The 21,104-nt window shown below is 42.3% G+C and overlaps 1 protein-coding gene across 1 annotated transcript; it reads left to right on the top strand.

The window, feature by feature from the left end:
• The first annotated feature begins 17,963 nt into the window (after positions 1-17,963).
• Positions 17,964-18,880, top strand: LOC149166314 (uncharacterized). The gene is made up of 2 exons (XM_089431324.1): positions 17,964-18,335; positions 18,432-18,880. Exons 1-2 carry the CDS (start codon positions 18,013-18,015, stop codon positions 18,466-18,468), a joined length of 360 nt encoding a protein of 119 aa, XP_089287450.1. The 5' UTR covers positions 17,964-18,012; the 3' UTR covers positions 18,469-18,880.
• Positions 18,881-21,104: the final 2,224 nt, after the last annotated feature.

The raw sequence follows: 21,104 nt of genomic DNA on the forward strand, positions 1-21,104 counted from the left end.
CAACTCGTTTCACCATCGAAGTTGCAAAAAAGACCTGTCATGGCACCAGAAGCAAGCGTAAAATCCATTTTCGACCAAAAAATATTCAAAAAGAAACTTTTTAAACCTAATTACAAGTCAAGAAGTCTATAAATATGGTGAAAATGTAAAAAATAGAATTACTTTTACTTTTTACCTCTTGCATAGTAGTAGTGGTCCATTTGGGGAGCGAACTTCGAGCAGTAATTACCGCCAATCCGTGCAACCATTTGCGATTCCGACAGTTCCAGGTAAGAGGTGCTTCCCTTAACTCCATTTTCATATTCTTTTTATGCATTTTGTTCCGTGATTGAGCCTCTACAAGGAGGATTTTAAAATTTAGGGTTGCGCCCCATTGGCGCGGGTATCCGGCACGGGTCCGCGCCAATGGGGTGATTTGCCCAAAGGTGCCGCGCCATTGGCGCGACTATTTTAGAAACAGTTGCGCCAACCGCGCGACCTAAATTTTTGCTTGAATTTTCTCATCATTTTTGAAATTTGTCTGGTTTGTAAGTCTACCAATGTTTCAATAATGATTTATTCATCCTTGTGGGTGCAGGAAATAGGCAAAAATGGTGGTGGAATGGAAAGAACGGGAGCATGATGCTGTAGATGCCTTGGCCATAGAGGATGAGGGATGTATGAATGCTTTGAGAGACTGTGGTCTCAAGAAGTTCTTCCTCACCTCTTATCTGCGAGCTCAACTGGAGTTATTACAGTTCATAGTGGATGCTTGGGATGTTGATGACCAAGTATTTCGCTTACGGGATCAAACCTTAGAGCTGGATGTATCTGATGTGTACTTCATTACTGGGCTGTCACGGAGAGGGGCGAGCCCTATTTTGACCAGAAGCAGACCTTCCGGAGAGAAAATAGGTGAAGTGAAGGCTCGAGTGTGTCCAGAGGCACAATTTGGGAAAAACAGTGCCAAGGTGGATATCGCCACCATCCATGACTTGGTTCTTAAGGTGATATTGTTCACCATCACGCGTGCAGCTGGGGTACAGGCGCCCCATGAGGCGAGCAAGAATCATCTGTTACTAGCGACAGAATGCCTTAGCCCCACCATTTTTGACTGGGCTACAGCGGTGACTACAAATATCAAAAGGAAACTTACAAAGTGTAAGCGCGGGGGAGTGAAATAGTTTGGGTATGGCTTGATTGTGGTGTCGTTCTTCTTGGAATGATTACCCCCCTTCCAGATCCAGGGAGTTGTAATGGCGGATCCATTGCCACGAGAGCCTAGGATGGCTCGCTGGGCAGCATTGATGCCCAGAGGAGGAGGGGGCCAGCAGATGTCTTGGCGGCCTGAGTTCTTCATATGGCTTCACCGTCAGCTGATCATGGTAGAGGATTGGCCATACGCGGGGACCAATTTCATGGGGGATCCAGACCTCCCACTGCCAGAGGGAGAGGAATGGGAAGAAGAGCTAGGTATGATCTCTTCGTTTTTGATGTTTTATGTATTTTTATTTTTTATTTATTTTTATCAATACATGCATGTTCTGATGACAGTTGTATGTATATGCAGATGTAGGCCCAGAGCGACCAGCCGGCTTGTCTCCTATAGCGCGGAGGGGCCAACCCGCAGTTGACCCTCAGGCAAGGAGTGCAGTGGGGGAAGAGCTGGTGTAGAATCTCGAGGGACTCACCCAAGGGATTCCGGGTTACGCTAGATTGGCGGACGTGCCTTTTGCATACCAGAGGCACACAGTGGGGGTGCCGACTCGCATCCATCATCTGTTGAGACGCTTGGTGCGCACGGTGACGTGCTATCATGAGCACCACCGTGAATAGACTTCTAGGCTTCTTTCATGCATATTTTTTGAGGGATATGTCGTCCCAGGATGTATCAGGATGAACATGTATTATTTTTTGGACTATGTAATGCACGCGGTGCAAAACTTTGCGACACACACACACACACACACACACACACACACACATATATATATATATATATATATATATATATATATATATATATATATATATATATATATATATATATATATATATATATATATATATATATATATATATATATATATACATATGCCTATGGTTTATTATTGTGCTTTTATGTGCTTGCTTGTATGATGTTTTGATTATAAATTACGCAAATGTCTATCTAATACATGATTAGCCAATGCATCAGATAATGTGTTTAATCGTCTTGGAATATGCTGATATGTGATAAAGTCAAAATTCCTTTCTAACAATTTAACACATAAGTACAACCTTAAAATGTGATGGTCTCTGACGGAATATCGCCCATTGAGCTGATGGACGACAAGTTGAGAGTCTAGGTTAACAAGCAATGTACGAATACCGAGATTAATTGCCTCGGCTAATAATTCAATAACAGCGCTATATTCAGCAACATTGTTTGTAGTACAGCCTAAACACACACCTTGAAGATCTATCAACTCACCGTGAGGATCGTAGATCACCCACGCCGCAGAGGACAAATTACGAGTGCTGCGGCAGGCACCATCGGCGAAACCAATGTAAGGTGCACCCGACATCTGCACAAGAAGAAAAAAGAAACAATAAGGGGCAATCACGCTTTCACACCAAGCTGAAAACATGAAAACACACACACACACGCATGTATAAATCGAAGCGCATGAATCATGCATAGTACTTTTTCAAGTACAGCCCATTGTGGGGCTTATCAAGAGGATTACCTTCGTAGTCAACTAGCTCATATGCCCCTTTTTGCAACACTCTCTTTACAATGTAAGGGCCTAGCCACATGGGCTCGAGTTTGCCTGCCCCCAGCTTGTCATTTGCTTGGTCGTATAGCAGGACTAGATCTCCCTCAACAAAGGAACGAGGATGGATGGTATGGTCAAAATGAGTTTTGACTCTCTTCTTTTGAGCTTCAATGGCTAGAGAGGCTAAGTGACGGGTCTCATCTAACCGTTCTAGATAAAGAAGTCGTTCCTCTACCGGAGTAGTGTTGGGAAGCAACTCGATGGCTATTTTCAACGAAGGAATTTCACATTCTATAGGAAGGGTAGCCTCCAGTCCGTAAGCCAGTTGAAATGGAGTGAAACCAGTGACGTTCTTCACCGAGGTTCGATAGGCCCACAAGGCGGGAAACAACATCAGATGCCAATTAGACTTATGCATGTCAATAGTACGTTGAAGCATCGTAACCAAAATCTTGTTAACGGCTTCAACCTAGCCGTTAGACTGAGGATAGTACGGGGTTGAACTATCGTGCCGTAAGCCTAGTTGGGTTGTTAGCTTGGTCATCATGTGATTGCGGAAATGCTTTCTGTGATTTGTGATGATGGCCCATGGAACTCCGAACCGCGTAATAACATGATTAAACAAAAACTGTGCCGCTGTATGACCGTCTTCAGTTAATGTGGGCATCGCCTCGGCCCATTTTGTAAAGTAATCGACGGCAACGATAATAAACCCATGCCCCCCGGCCGAGCGAGGCTTACAGGTGGTATAATCAATGCCCCATTTTGCAAAAGGGCCTACGGTCACTACAGGGTGCAGCGGGGCCGGTGGCGCACGCATCTTCCGCTGGTATATCTGGCATGCATGACATGAGTGGACAGCAAGAATGCAATCTTTAAAAATAGAGGGCCAGAAATAACCAGCGCGAAGGATTTTTTGAGCTGTGGCATATCCGGACATGTGACCACCACAGGCGCCAGAGTGGCAGTCATTCAGGACTCTCTCAGCTTCCTCGAGGGTAAGACATCGGCGGAGAATGGAGTCAACGCCGAGACGGTACAGGGTGTCCCCTATGATATGATAGGGTTGAGACTGATGGCGGATCCGCCGCCGAGCATCTTTGGATACAGTGGGGCGGAAAGAGGACGTTTGTAAATAAACAATAATATCCCCGTACCAGGGATCGAGGGTGCTGATCAGAAAAAGAGTTTCGTCCGGGATATGATCCTCTGAAAGAGAGGGTGCAGAAGGAGATGGTAAGGAACAAAGTAACTCAGCAAAGACCAATGACTTCTTAGACTTGGCAGCAGTAAATTCCAAGTCAAACTCTTGGAGGATTACGATCCATTTTGAGTATTTGCCCCCCAGCAACTGACGTGACAAAATGTACGTCATTGGGTTGCAGTCAGAAATCACGGTTGTTGTGCGCAACAAGATATAATGCCGGAAGCGTTGGACGGCACAAATAGCAGCCAATTCCAACTTCTCGACGTAAGCGTATTGAGTTTCCGTATCCAATAGGTTGCGGCTGAGATAATATATGACGTGATCATTGCCATCATCATCATCTTGCACGAGAACCCTGCCAATAGTGTTATCGGCGGCGGCTAGATACAGAGTATAATCACGGTGGTAGTTCGGAGGTCGCAATAATGGAGCAGAGACAAGGAGACCCTTGAGACGCTCGAAAGACTCCTGAGTGATAGCATCCCAATGAAAGGGTGTATCTCGCTTCAATAACCGTGTAAAACCCTTAGCCACCTCGACATAGTTCGGAATGAATCGTCTTAAGAAATTTGCTTTGCCCTGCAAGCTCTGCAACTGCTGCAAAGAAGCAGGGGGAGGAAGATTCAAAATAGCTTCGACTTTGAGGGGGTCCAGACGGATGCCCTCTCGGGAGACGATAAACCCGAGTAGTCGGCCTGATTCAACGCAAAAGACACATTTATGAGGATTGAGCCTAATAAGGTAGTGTTGACAGCGGAGAAAAATTTCGCGAAGATGGGAAGGATGATCCTGACTCTTGACTGAATGAGCGGGAAGATCATCCAGATAGGGCTGTACAATGAGACGAATGTCATAAAAGGCATAGGACATTGCACGTCGGAAGGTGGCACCGGCATTCTTTAAACCGAAAGGGAGCTTCTTATAGGTAAAAGTGCCCCAAGGACAGATAAAAGCCGTCTTATGTTGATCAGCGGGCGCAATATTGATCTGGTTATATCCAGAAAAACCATCCATAAATGAGTAGATTTCGCTTCCTGCACACTCATCAATGAGCTGATCGATGAAAGGTGTGGGGAAGTTATCCTTGGGACAGGCACGATTAATGTCACGATAATCAACACAAACTCGAATAGTACCTTGCGTTTTGTTCACAGGGACTATATTAGAAACCCAATCTGTGAGTGGAATGGGGTAAATGAAACTAGCCTTGAGAAGCTTTTTGACTTCTGCTTTAATGGCTACGGCCTTTCGGGGGTGCACAGGGCGTAGGCGTTGACAAACAGGCTTAGCACCTAGATACGTAGGTATTTCGTGCACCACTATGCTAGGGTCGATGTCGGGCATCTCTTCGTAGGACCAAGCGAAGACATCACGAAATTCGTGAAATAGATCGGTGTAGAGTTGAACTTCCTCTGGAGTACAAGTGACTCCAATATGAATGTGCTCGACAATCCCTGTTACTACAGAGATGTCGATGGGTTGGGTCTGCGTAATGTTTCCCATATTGCCCTCAGAAGACACTTGGTAAATTTGAATAGGTGTTTGAAGGGGCTGAAATGGGATACACGAAGCAAACCGTTCGAGACATGCGATCATTTCCTGATGGGCAGGGAGAAACGAGGAACGGTGGTGATGATCTGACCAAGGAGGTTCCTCAAGAGACATGGTCTCTATGATGGCTTCATCGGAAGGAAATATTTCCTTTAATGGATCCAAAGTAGCATCATCTCCAAGCCAAGGGAAATGATCATACGAGTCGGGAACACCGCTCAAAGGAGCAGGTTCGGGGGGGGAAGCCGATGCAGCGACGATTTCGACGTAGTTGAGCTCGGCGGGACTCAACGGCATCATATCGCCCCAAGATTCTATCTGATTGGCGGGAGGAAGGACCCACGGATCAGAGCGTACGGAAATCATGTTAATAGGGGCGAGATTCGGAGGTGGAAGGGGAAAGACACCCATTAGGGCAGGATCCTTAAAGAGTCCGGCTCCCACACTCTCGAATGATTTGGAGGTATGCTCCACGAAAGGCACATTGCCTTCAGAAGAGGAGGCGAAGAAGGAGAGCTGGTCCACCGTGACAATCTTCCCCTGATGAGGGAAATGAATGACACGGAAAAGGGAGGAAGCCACGGCTTGCATGGCGTATGTCCAGCTACGTCCGAGGAGGAGGTTGTAGGTAAGATTAGCGTCGACAACTTCGACCTCCACTTCTACCGTCTTCCCTTCCAAGGAGATGGGCAACCGTTGGAGGATACCATAAGGACGGGACTCTCTTCCATCAAAGGCTTCTAATGTCGTAGGAGACTGGCTCAGTGTTGGAGAACCAATAGCTTTCCAGCAGGCGACAGACATGATGCAAGTTGAGGCACCCTCATCAATGACTATACGATGAATCGTTTTACCATTGATGATGACCTGTATGAGGAAAGCGATTTGGTGAGGCAATCTCGGGGTATGACCCTCGAGATCAAAAGAAATCAGATCCGAGTCAGCCGGGTCTATGCCACCGATGGCCGATAGCAAGGACTTCCTCTGGGAGGGGCAACTCTGGAGTACTTCTAGAGCGGACATAGCAGACGGAGCCTGAGCTGAGTCCTCAACGATGCGGTAGTGCTGGGCAGCACGAGCATTAGAGTTGTAAGAAGACTTCCGGAGTACACCTTTTGGAGGGGGTCGGATAGTCGTCTCAGTGCTAGGTCTTTCGATGTGGAGTGGACCGGAACTGGACGGAGGAGTGCTGGAGGGGACCTCCGGCTCTTTCCCAGCATGAGATGGATATTCTTTTGCTCGAGTAGTGACATGGATGGGGATTGTCCCAACCATAAATACTTGAGAGCCGAATGAAGAAGAGGGTTGTGATGGATCTGCCACCATTTGAGTTTGCTGTGAAGGGAAAGGTTCTTTAAGCACAGCAGGAGTCCCAGGAGCGCCTTTCAATAATCGACTAACTTCAGACCGCCTGGGGCAGTCTTTAGTGTAGTGATCCTCATCACAAATAAGACAAGGATACTTAGGTTTTCGTTTGGCTCCTTCCTTGGGTGGAGGTTTAGGGGAGTCCTGTTTGGGCTGTTCGGATTTATTTTTGGCTTTCCCTTTCTTTTTCCCTTTCGAGGATTTATCCGCCATGGTGGACTGAACGGCGTTAACCTCGGAAGTACCTCTAGAATTAGGTTGACCCTGAGAAGTGTTTCCATTAGAAGCATTATGTTTTTGCTTCCCAGGGTTCGCGGATGATTTCTTTGAAGATGCGTTTACAGAGCCAATAACACCGTCAACAGATGGTTTTGGTGGAGCTTTGGATGTTCCGGGTCTCGGGGCATCTGGAAAATAATCATATAAAGTACCTGACTGAGAATATACTAAGTCGAGGTACTGAGCATGCGCGATAGCTTGCTCTTCAGTTACACAAGCTCCCATGGCGATGTCTCGTGCGATTGCGGGGACAAAGGAGGTCGTGAACCAATCGGTAAGGAGTTGATCAGGAATCCAAAATTTGATCAAGCGACGATGCCGTCTCCATTCATGTATATGATCGGATATATGCGTGGCCGTGTCTTGTTTGAGAGACGTAAGGAGATGTGTCCCTGTCTCATACCGAATGGGTAACTGAAAATGAGTTAGGAATGCCATAGCCAGCGAGTTGAAATCTTGAAATGTTCTGCGATTCAAGTCAATATACCACTTAGCGGCCAAGCCAGTGAGAGTCCTTTGAAAGAGGCGGAGCCGGATGGAATCATCAAGCCATGAGTTGGATGAGCATCAAAGGTGATAGGTCATGACATGGGCTTGAGGGTCTTCACCAGCTTTGCCATCGAATTTTGGGCAATCACCGGGTATTTTAGTTGGAACTGGTGGCCAATATGGATTATGAAGAATAGGATCATTTGTCAACTTGGACACATCTGGAAGTTCCAACGTCGCTAAGAAAGGCAACTGAGGATTAAAGGACATTTGTGGCTGTGGAAGAGAGGTAGTACCAGGGTTCCAACCAGGTGGTGGTTGCCCCCATGGACCTTGTCCGGATGGGCCTGGCCCATAAGCGTTTTGCCCATAGGGGTTCTATCCATAAGGATTATGTTCATATGGATTCTGTCTGTAAGGATTCTGTCCATAGGGATTCTGTCCATAAGGATTCTGTCCATATGGATTCTGTCCATAAGGATTCTGTCCATAGGGATTCTGTCCATAAGCAGACAGTTGACCCTGGGTCTGCCCCCCAGCACCCCATGGATTAGCAACTTGACCTGCAGGTGCAACATACTGTTGTTGATAATTCTGATAGGGGGTGACCTGCACTTGTTGATAATTTTGATAAGGGGTAAATTGAGTTTGCCCCTGGGGTTGCTGGTAACCATACGATGGCTGGGCTCCATACTAAGCCTGATAAGAAGGCTGCGCTTGGTAAGAAGGTTGGGGTTGTGGCCCACCTTGCATTTGATAACCAATTTGAGTTTGGAGCCCAGAAGGATGTCCTTGAACAGGTTGGACTTGAACCATCTAGCCGGAAGGTTGGCCTGGTTGGGTTTGGGATAGACCCGTTTGCCCAGAAGGATGAGCTTGCTGGGTACCAGGTTGTCCTTGAGCAATCGAGGGTTGTCCTTGCGGAACAGATGGTTGAGTGGACTGGACGGCTGGTTGACCTTGAGGTTGGCCAGCCTGTCCAGAGGGATGACTAGGCTGGGTAGTGGGTTGGCCCTGCTGTGCAGAAGGCTGACCCGCTTGCCTAGAAGGATGACTAGGTTGGGCAGTGGGTTGGCCCTGCTGTACATAAGTCTGCCCCCTTTGCCCAGAAGGGTGCCCCTGTTGGACTGCCGGTTGACCTTGTGGAATATAAGTTTGTCCTGCTTGTCCAGAGGGATAACCCTGCTGGATACCAGGTTGACCTTGTTGGATGTAAGGTTGTCCTGGTTGTCCAGACGGGTAACCTTGCTGGGTACCAGGTTGCCCTGGATAACCAGAAGGTTGAGTCAGATAAGTAAAAGATGGACCACCAGCGGCCGAAGGTTGTCCCTGATAGGGTTGTCCTTGTAGGCCCCCAGGTTGTCCTGGGTAAGACTGGCCATAATATTGCTGCCCTTGGGGGTTTGCGTATAAGATGGCTGGCCTTGGTTAGGTGGTCCCTGCAGCTGTGCAGGCCTTGCTTGGCCCCCATGGAAGGTGGTGGCGTTCCAAGCAACGGATAATGGTACCGAAACCTCAACAATAGGTTGAGTAGGCAAGGGTTGAGAAAGTTGAAGGTATTGACGAGTAGAATCGTAATAATAGAATGGACCTTACGCATTCGGATCCTGAACAGCTTGTCCATAGGCATCATATGGCCCCCCTCCTAGGACGGGACCAGAAGAGGGTGGTGCACTTTGTGCAGGGTGGATAACTTTAGGTGTGTGTGTTGGCTGGCTGCTACTCACTTGACCGTGAGGGGGACCAGCACCAGTGTTCAAAGCTGAAGATGCTGTAACGGCACTAACAACCGGAGTTGAATGTGCTACGCAAACAGTTGGATTCGTTGGAACTGAAGTGACAGGTGTAGTGTGGACTTGTGAAACAAAAGATCCCGAGGTGGGAGTGATGTGGGGGTCCCACATACTCGAAGCAGGGATCCTGGCACTTACCTTATCCCTCAACGACTTGTAGCGTGGGGGGAGCGGAGAAGTAGCTGGGATAGGAGTGTCGATATTCGACAAAACAGGTGTCTCACTCACTCTAGGAGATGTCTCATCCATGTGAGAGGTAGACATTGGAGACGAAACACCAGGGGGGGTAAAAGGAATATCGTCCTCTTCAGGCTCCCAGATGGGGTTCCAATGAATTTCGTAACCTTCGTCGTCCGGGGTGCGAGAGTTGATCGGTTGGATACTCGGGATAACAGGAAGAGTATCACTTACAATTGGTACCTCAGGAGCAACGGAAGACGGAGACCCTTGATCACTTGGAATGGGAGTCGACCGTTCAGCCAGGATGACAAACTTCAAACAAAACCTAAGGGAATCTAACGATAAAGGACCCTACTCAAACTAACGCACACAAGATCTAACCAGGTAATGTTAATCGCGGCCAAATAAATTTTAAGACGCAAGGACACAACTTGACCTTTTCATGTTTTAAGAGTCAAGAAAAGGACAAAAAGGTGACTCTAGTCACCTTCGAATGTTTTGTGAGCCCGAAGTGACAAACTGCTCAAGTGAGCCTTTTCTTTTAAGGAGTCTGAAAAGGATCAAAAGTGACTACTCTAGAGAAACTAGGCAAACGGTTTACCAGACAATCCGTAAAACTGCATATACACCTTGGCAATCATATGAAAACCAAGGACTTCCCGTACGACAGTCAATCTTCCCAAATGTTGTGTTCGGTGCGTTGCGGCTTGTAAGGCGGCAGACACGGCTTCCTGTGGATAAAGGATGATAACCTAGTGGGGTCTCCCCTATATACGCGACGGTACGTGGGAGCTCAAGTCTGTGCTAGACCACTATCGAGTGACAAAAGGAGGAATCACCCAACTGTAATGTGAAACAACAGTGACTAGGTTTAACGACGCCGGAGCACATCTCTAGCCTAGACCTCTAATCAGTGAGCGTTATGTTCCAATGCATTTTTAAGTTCATTCAGTTCATTTTATGGTTGATCTTTGATTAAGTTTCAATTTCCAGGTCCTACCGTATGTAATCTCTCACAATTTCCTACATGCAAGCTATATGCCAAAGAATATCATTTCGTTCGATGAATACTAACTACGAGAGAGTTAAGAATTTTTCAAACAAACAAAATGACCACAAACAATCAAGAACCACTCTAATGCAGCTAATGGCAGTAACCGAAACTTTTTCTTTGTTTTAAATCACTAATCAATGAAAAGCTTCTAATTTCAATTAGCTAATTCAACGCAAAAGAGATTGTTCGTTTACTTTTCAATGGCAAAGTGCACCAAACAAATTTTGAGAGATAATAACACCGAGTAAAAAGACAAATTTCACTCAATGAGAACACAATCGAATCCCCAAAACACCAAGATAGTCCTTCAAACCAAGACGAAAACACAAAGACCTCTATGAGCTATGTAATCTAAGCCCAAACGAAGCCAAGCGAAATCCAAGCGGAAAAGAAGCAAATCACTTGAATACCAACAAAAGGCTTTGACAACTACTGAGCAAGTGCGAAAAGTAATCACAAAGTCGACTGGACGATCAAAGAACCCAAGACTCCTACGGAAGGCTCGATGCACAAAGCCACTAGATGCCCTAGGGCTAAAATGTGAAATCGATAGAAAGAGGCAAACACCCGAAGGATGGAGGGCTAAAATCAGTCAAACAAGGATCAAACACACTCCAGTAATCGAAAAAGACGTGACAAGATACAAATCCAAGCTCAGAGGGCTTGAAGACAAGCGAACTGGAAAAGTTGACAGGCCTGGCGCGACTGTCAGGCTACAACTCGCGCTTTTATGGGATTGGCGCGGGTTGTCTTTGAGCAACTTGCGCCAATTGGCGCGACTGTTAGGCTAAAAAGCGCGCTAATCAAGTTTGCTAAGTCAAAAACAAAAACAAGCAATCCAGGGCTTGAAAACAGTATCTAGGCAAACCAGGAAGCAAGAGACAGCAAGAAATCCAATCCAGAAAGCTATCTAAGCAATCAAAACAAGAGAAACCAAAGAGACAAGACAAACTCCAAGTTGTTTAGTCCATAAACCAAACCGGAGATTGACTGAAGTGGCATTGATCTACTTCGCTAATGCAAAGCAATAGCGTTTCGAAGGCTACCTGGTCGTACTTCAGGCTCCGTCTAAAGTTTACAAATCAAACAACAAGACCTCCCCAGCGGAGTCGCCAAATTGTTGTGGAGGTAAATCCTCTCTGCGGACAGAGACGATCCCTACTAGCCGAGACCGGGTCTAGCAACAATCACACAATGCTATCACACAAGCTCCTAATTGCAAATAAAAAGTGGATGGTGAGAACCTACTTGGATTCCAACGCTAATGTTCGTAGAAGAGACGTCACTCTCGTTCCTTTGCCTTGGCCGGTCACGATCCCCACGATCTACGTGATTGGACACCTGCACATGCAAAGAACAACACGAATACAAGAATAAAATCTAGTAGATGCAATTATATATCACTCAGAAAAGATATAACTCAACATCAAACATTGGACAATGAGAGTCGAACCATAATGATAGTCATCTATTATTGATAAATAACAAAGAAGAATACAACCATTGTTCTGACGTCAAATCCTCCTTTTGGCTGGGTAGTCAGCTACACAAGTCTTGCAAAGCTTGTTGGGATGGGAACAAGCCTCTCTCTCTTTGGGTGACAAGAATCTCCTTACTTAGATTTGGCCTTATGGGTGCAAAGAAGGCTCTTGCAGCTTCAAACTCTTGAACTCCTGGAACTACTGACTAGCTTGCTCAAGGCATAGAGGCAAGCTTTTATAGATAGAGAGGAAAGAGATAGGATCAACCACATTATTCATGGGATTGGCTTTATCACTTGGAAACTTCCATGAAAGGTGGAAAAACACTTCCCTTCTATGGAGATTCGAAGCCAAACCATCCTAGCTCAACATAGATTCAGTTGGTGAATGGGTTGAAGAGAACCTTCGGAAGCTTGTTGGTTAGAAACTTTACTCAATTCGGTTGGCGCGAGTGCGACTCTGAGACAGAGCGCCAATGGCATGCCCTATTTAGAGGATTTCCCTCATTGGCGCGGGCAATACACTGTGGACCCGCGCTAATGCAAAAAGAGCTATTTTCATGGATATTCTGTAGGAGATGTCTTCAGGGCATATGAAGCTCATACTTAGAGGAATATGATGCAAGTGGTTTCAGGTCATGTCACTTTTCACAGGTCCCGGAATGAGTCCTCCAGTATACGAGTGAGGGGTAACAGGGACGGTGACAAACGGTGACAAATTGCTGTGTAACAATCCCCATCAGCTCATAAGTAAAATGTCTCCATGTCACATCAGTAAATCCATCTGCCAACATCATTGCCTTGGAACTCCTCATTCGATGCCCATAAATGAAATCTCCACAAGTGCTCTTGTATAATGTCCCACCATAGTGTAACAATGTTTTCCATGCTCCATCTATCCAACTCGATGTCCATGACTTAAGCTTCCCATGATGTCTAAGTAAGTAGAACTATCACAACATTGGTCATCTCATCCTAGTCCTCAATTAGGTTTAGTGCACTCAGTCATTCAAATCTGTATATCATCAAGTCACATCATAGGTTCCTTCCATCATCATTGCCTCTCCCACTAAAGGTCCACCAAGACTGCCTCTTGGTCTTGACCATGAAGAAGTCCACCCAAGTATCAAATCATCATAACCCTAGTGTGTGCCCTTTCTTCAATCAGTCCATGAGTCATGCTGGGCACTTAGTTAATTATCCATATGGCTAAATCATGACCCATCCTCCACAATGATCATCATGTTCCTCCCTTTTCATGAGCATTTGCACCCCCTTCCATGAGGTCATAAATTGCTCCAACAAGTTCTGCAACAATCAATGTTCCTTGCTTCTCCGCACAAGGTCTCATCCTAGTCATCCATGGTAAGGTTGTCCATCGCATCGACAAATTGTCTTTTCCCTCCACTGCATATGGCCAATCCTCTAAAAGCTCCAATGAAACACAAGTAGTAATAGGAATACTTACTTCATCATGAGGCTCCTCCATGTGAGTGTCTTCATCCACCAATGTCTGCAATATGTACGATCCTAGTTCAACTTCAGAAATTGGAAGTGCCTCAAGTTCTTCCTCCATCGTTGTCACATCTGCAACATCTTCAAATATCATGACTTCTTCTTCTTCTTCATCACAGTTTGCAGCTATATCCTGTTCCGTTGCCCAACCAAGTCGAAGAAGTTCATCTTCAACATTTCCTGCCAAGACCTCAAGTTCATCTCGAATCCATGGGTTCTCTTCTTTCATCAGCTTCAACCTATATAAGGTAAGCAAGAGCCTCCCTTGGAATTCTTCCCAACTTGCCATGTCTCATTGTTCAACTTGGCCCAAGCACAATGCTTCACCTCTGCTAAACCTGTCACGAAGTGTAGTAGTAACACTTCAATCTGCAAAACTCGATTCTCTAAATCAGGCTATGATACCAACTGTCATGCCCCTATCTTTGCGGTGATCTTTCAACCGCACATAGGCAAGTGCGGCATCACTACCCAATTTCTTTTCACCAATACTAATGAGTACGGGCTACGCCTAACATTCAACACTTATTTATTTTTCTTCAGTTACACTAAGCATTCATCATTTTACACAATGGAAATAACATTCAACATCATCATCATCATAAATATGCATAGCAGATAAATCTTCTTTTAATGGGAGGGGAAACTCCCTGGTTAGAGTCTGCCCAAATAATAATATAACAATATTTTACAAGTATTTTGCATATACAACCTTTGCCAAGAAACCCCAAGGTTCACCTTAACAATTTTGGCAAAATAAAACAATTCGGCATGCTTGTTTAGCAGTGCCCACTTTCTGTCGTTCAGGGTGGCCCTTCCATTCAGCAGTGCCCTCGATCATTCAAGGTCATCCTTTCATTTAGCAATGCCCTTTCATTCATTCAGGTTTGCCCTCGCTTGTTCAAGGTCACCTTTCCATTCAACAACACCCTTCCGTTCGTTCAGGGTCACCCTTCCGTTTAGCAGTGCCCTTACGTTCGTTCAGGGTCACCCTCACTCAGTCAAGGTCTCCCTTCTGTTCAACAATTCCCTTCCATTCATTTAGGGCCGCTCTTCCATTGAGCAACACACTTCTGTTCATTTAGGGTTGCCCCCGTTGAACAACACCCTTCGTTCAAATTGTCGATCAAATGCACCCCACTGCAATTCGTTAGGGAGAGGTGCCCCACTGCAGCTTGTCGGGTAGACGCACCCCACTACAGCTCATCCACGAGTATTCCCACCCCACTGTAGCTTCCCCGCGGGCAGGGTCGCCCCACCTGCGGTTCGTCCGCCCAGAACGCGCCCAAACTCTGCATTTTTTGTTTCCTCGGCTCGGTACTACAGCCCTCGGTCCGCCTGCACCTCACCCTCCTTGTTTGTTCTTCTCCTTAGCTCATCCACCTTATGTTTGAACTTGCCTTTGGATCAAATGCTTGATGTCTTTCCTCCATCAAGTCGCCCTCTATATAAATGCGACCTGCAAGAGTCAAGGTGGGTTGGCCTACCCAAATCGACCATACAAGTTACCACATAAAATATAACAGATGTGTCGTTTCACCCAACTCATCGCTCCGCACGTTGGCCCACAGAATCGTCAGTTTTTTGACACTTCTTATAAACTCGTCACACGTTCCCATACTTAGTTGATTTTTTGATTTTTGGTTTTTCGACCCTCCAAGTCGCTCGTCGGGGTGCGTTTAACCGAATGCACCCACTCGTCGTCACAACTCAACTTGTTGCCTTTAACTGAAGCTATGTCTCCCCTGCCTCTCATCACACATGTGCCCAGCTCATTGTCGTGACACCCCCTTTCCCCTATTGTGACTAATCTGTCCATGAAAGAATTTGAATCTAAGGCATTGATCTCTGCTCTTTTCTAGCCGAGGCTATGCAAAAGGTTTGTGGATGACACTTGTGTCACTTGGCCCCATGGTCAAGAAAAATTGGCCCTTTTTTCCAGCATCTTAACAATCAATCGAGTTCCATAAAGTTTACTATGGAATGTGAAACCAATGGGTGCCTGCCTTTCCTTGACGCCTTATTTCAAAAGAAGAGGATGGTTCTTTCTCCCATCAGGTCTTTCAGAAGAAAACTTACACAGAGCAATAAGTTAATGGTAAATCCCATCATTTCTTTGCCCAAAAACTAGGTGTTCTCAACACCTTCGCCACTAGGGCATTAAGAGTTTCTGATTAAAAGCACCTTAGTGAAGAAAAAAACCATCTCCTGAATGTTTTTAATAGTAATGGATATGGTAAGAACTAGTATCTCAAAGTTTTCCTAAAAGCGGGAAAAGGTCCTATGATTAGGGAAGAAACTAGGGATAGGTTTTCAGGGGTTCATCTTCTGTTTATCCAAAGGATTTGAGGAAGCCATAGAGTCCTCTTGAAGGAGCTCTCTAATGTCAGTGAAGGACCATGTGGACCCCAAGAATATGAAAGGTGTTTATCTCATCCCTTGTTCATGTGGGACTCCCTACATTGGTGAAACTAGCCACTCTATAAATCAAAGGATTCATGAGCATGCGACAGACATAAAACATGGGAGGAAACGTTCTTCGGCTTTGGCAGAACATGCGGAAAAGACGAAATATCATATCAGCATTGAGGACACTTGGGTCATTATTAGAATTGACCACTTCCATCACCATAAGTTTAGGGAAGCTATAGAAATCAATGGAAGGCCTAGTAATTTGAACCGAGATGATGGTTGGAAGACTAGTAGTTTTTGGGTCCCTGCCTTATCCTCCTAGTTTTATTTTTATTTATTTATTTAACTATCTATCTATCCATTTATTCATTTATTGTTTATTTATTCAATATTATCATTGTTATTGTCATTTATATTTATTTTGTTATTATTAGTATCATTATATTTTTTTCTATTATAATTTTTTAGTAGATTTTTAATTTTTAATCTGTTAACCTATTTAAATTAAAATGTTTGTGCAATGATTCTATACTAAAAAAGATATATTTTTTGAAATTAAATATTTATTTATTTAATCAAATTAATTTATTAATTTATTTTTTGTTTATTTATTTAATCTTAACATTCTCATTGAAATATTTAACCTAAATTTATTTATTCTAATAAACAACATTGTTTAATAAAGTATTATTTTAGTCAATAACTAAAAGTTTAATTATTCATTACTTCAGATTTATTTACTCATTTAGTTGGTCCGAGCATATTTATTATTTAGTCACAACTTAAAATTTAAATATTTTTACTTAGTCAAAATAAGTTAGATAAATATTTATTTAGAGAGTCAATTTTAAACATTTATTTGTTTGAACCTTCATAAGGTATTAATATGATTTAATAAATATTTTGTATAAATTATCATTCTTTATTTAGTCAAAATCAGTTAGAGTCCTCATTCATTAATTATAATATTACATTTTTAATATTGGGTCAAAGTTAATTGTTAAACTCTAACCGTTAAAAATTAACTCTCTTAATAGCTATTACTATTTAATCAATCGCCATGATCTCATTTTACATCTTGTCTTGATGATGGACAACACTAAATAGTTTGAAAAGCATCACATCAACCACAGCGCAACATTTTCTTTCTTCTTCTAAATTATTGGCTATTAGAGAAGCCATAAATATACGCTATCCCTACAATTACGGTCCTTCAATCTTAGCATTAATGACTACATGTGAGACACCTTGTCGTCGGCTCCACTGCCGACGGAGAGTACGACGATGGATTAAGATAGCCGTTAGTACACACTAGAGCTGATCTTTTAATCGAAATTTAGTAGGAAATTTGGTTTCAATCACTTATTTAGTGAATTGTATAATCTAATTGAAAGTTAGTTAGTTTTTAGATTTGAGATTTTGAATGTGTAGCTTTAATCGCTTGCATAAAAATGGCTGAATTTCAAGAAAATTAAATGGGAAAAGAAACACATATTTCCGGAAAACAGGCCAAAAAAGCCAAAGTGATCGCCTCATCTAGGTAAAGGAGCAGATATGAAAATATGCCAAATTTGAGTAGAACCAAAAGTGACAATCAACTCCTATACCATCGGGCATGTTGTGACTCGTGAGTCGTGACCTCTTTCTCACACGACAGAATGTCGGCACAGACGTGCGCATCGCCCTCCGGAGTTGATATTATGTGATGGACACGTCACATAGGCGCTCCTCCCGCATATTGCCTCCTGTTGTCTCTAATAATTCCTGATCCCCACCCGCATTATCAAACGTCCTTCCCACCGCCCATATCAAATCAATCCAACCAGAGAAAGAGAGCCCTCCATTACTGTGTATTTATACCCGTGACATCCTCGTTACTCTTATTATCAGTTCCGCTCTCTGACGATCCGCATTGAAGCTCGAACATACCTTCTGTTACTACAAGCATTATGAAGGGAGTGCGGTGGATCAATTTATACTGTCTCACAATATGTCTCCCGGCGTTTGTGTTGTTTTCTGAATTTGTTGACGGCGCATCGGGAAGAGCTGCTGCGCCTCAGTCGCCTTCTCACTGCAGCCCCGTGTTGCTGCTTAATTGTATCGGATCTAGCAAGAGCCACCCTTCGAATAAGTGTTGCGCGGCGCTGAGAAGCATTGCAATGGAAAAATGCTTCTGCTCGCGCCTGCGATCGGGTGTGGTGGATGCGTCTACTTACATACCCATTGCCAAATCCTGCGGCATTCCTATAGATATTACTGCCCATTGCAAAAGGCACGTCAAAGAATAAGATTCATTCATTGCTTCTTCCTTTTTTGGCCTATCATTTAATATCATCAAATGATTAATGACATGCAAATTTGAATGCAGGAAAAAGCTTTCGCCCAAGCGCTGGGGATTACCATAGAGAAGATGGCAGAGTATGCAATACGTAGTAAATTTCCAGCTGTATCTACATATTTTCTTGTGAAACATGGGAGAATTGTTGTAACATGCATAGTGAGTATTATGAAATGTCAAGTTTAAGTTGATGCGATGGGTAATGTGGTGGTATGTCATTATGAAAATGGTGTGCTCTGAGGAGTCTTCGTTCGGTGCCGCTATCCGTCGCTGTCTGGGGAAGATTCTGTGTTGATTCACAGCAAAGTGTGAGTATCCTGCAGATAGATATACAATGCAGATGTGCTTATGCAGCAAATACATATACAGTCTAAGACGTTCTACTTATGCTCTAAATATATAGAGAGTTCAGATGTGTACAAATTCTACTGCTAGAGTGTGTTAGTTGTTTAATCTATCTAATTTTATATCTTTAAGCACATTTTTCTGTTGAACGAGATCGATTTTGGGACACTCCATGGTAGGTGATGAATGCGTACCTCAGGTTCATTATTTGATTTAAAACGCACGTGAGACATTATATCTTTGGGACGAATGCTATTTCCAACTCTATAGAAACATAAATGCCTTTTCATAAATAAATGCTCTCTTGTATAGGATGGAAATGGGGCTGGTCTTCTCTCTCCACGCTCCATTCATTTGTTCAAGTGCTGTCACTCAGAGAGCGAGTACTATTTCCCTTGCATGTCAGAGGACATTTATATTTCTATAAGGTTAGAAATAGCATTCGCCTGTGGGTTGTCATATAATTAAATTTTTTTTTTTCAAACCATTTACAGAGAGAATGAATTATAAAATCATATTAAATATAATGAATTGATTATAAAATCATATTAAATAAAAAATTAATATTGATTAACTGGCAGTGTTAATTGAAAAAAATCCATTTATTTTGAATAAAGTTAAACATTTTAATTTATTTGCTTATTTATCTTTAACAAAAATAAACTCTCGAAACATTTTAAATATTTATAAATTTTATTATAAAATTATAAAGAGGATTTTAACTTAAATAATGGTAAAAAAAAATTATCAAATACTATTTTCAAATTTTTAACTATAAAAACTTAAAATAATTTATAAAATATTAATATAAATTTTATTTTATTAAAATAAAACAATAATTTAACGCTTATATTAAAATCAATATCAAACCTTTTTCAAAAAGCTTTACTTTCAAATTAATAGTTATCAAATCAAAATATCTTTTATCTCATTCTTTTAGTGGCTATCAAATCAAATACCTATCCAGACCACCTATCTTACATCTCTATTTAAATTAGTCATTACGAAATCAAATCAAACACCTGTCGAGACCTTCTATCTTACATCTCTATTTAAATTAGTCATTATGAAATCAAATCAAATACGTGTGATCACAAAGCTTAAATGGAAATAATATTTGTGATACCATTATCTTCCAAAGCTTGCTATTTAATTTTTTATTTATTTATTTTGAGATATTATTTTAATAATTTATTATTAAAATAGGTAGAAATAGAATTATTTTTAAATAAATTTTAAGTTCAGTTTAATTGGTTAATTCATTGCTATTAAAATATTTTTCCTATTAAGAAATATTTAGTTCCATCCTCTTGAAATTTTAGGATTAAGTTTTATGGTTATCATTAAGGTTAAAATGTTATGTTTATGTATAGTATTTAAGGTGACTATTCAATAAAAAACATGTAATTTATTATTAAAATTGGTAATTTTTTGTTAAATATAATTTAATTAATTATATATATGTAAAATATAAGTATTTTTTTAACCAAATGAACCAATGTTTATTTCATAAAATAGTTAATCAAAAAATTTTCATCCTTATTATTATTTTTAAAAATAATTTTTTTAAATACATTTTGAAATATTCCCATTTCAATAAAACACAAATAAAACAAAATATCCATTTTATCAAATACAAATAAAGCTCAAAACATTCTATGAAAAAAAAATGAATAAATAAAATAAGATATTGGTCACCCACCAAAGCTAAGTTAAATACATTTCATAAAGAATAATTTGTGTTTAACAACAACTTACTTTGAGCGATAACTTTAGAAAATAGTTATGAGAAGATATATTTAAGTTTTTGTAAGTTGTTGGCCATCAATATAAGAGATAATATATACATCATAGAGGTTCTTGTTATGGTTTACTAATAGGGAAATCAGACTAGGGGCAAAACAATAATTCTTTAGTCCAAAATTTGACATGAAGTTCAAAAAAACTATAACTATACCATATCTTAGTATGTCTATCAATACTATCATGTTAATGCTTAAGCCTAGATACATCAAAATGGCCGTTGTGCTGCTCAAAGTCCAAGATAACTATATGCATCAAAATCCAAGTAAAGAAGTTGTAGTAAATAAGAAAAGATGCTATGGAACAACTTAAGTGGAAGTTGAAACATCAATTGGGGCTTTTGGTGTGCTGAGTGAAGCAGGGCCCTTACCCTTATTGAGGACGACCTCAATTCATGCTAACTAGAGAGCCATTTCTCTTTTTTTGAGAGACATTTGAAGATCCTCTGCTTCAATGGCACTGAGTTGAAGAGACAACTTTCTTTTATTTTCCTCTTTGTCTTCCAGAGCCTTTCTAATGAGAGTTTTTGTATGCTAATATAATTCTATAGTACAT

Source organism: Pinus tabuliformis, chromosome 5_1 (genome assembly GCF_031772625.1).
Source record: "Pinus tabuliformis cultivar Carrire ecotype Pingquan chromosome 5_1, CPIR1, whole genome shotgun sequence".
Taxonomy (NCBI): Eukaryota; Viridiplantae; Streptophyta; class Pinopsida; order Pinales; family Pinaceae; genus Pinus; species Pinus tabuliformis.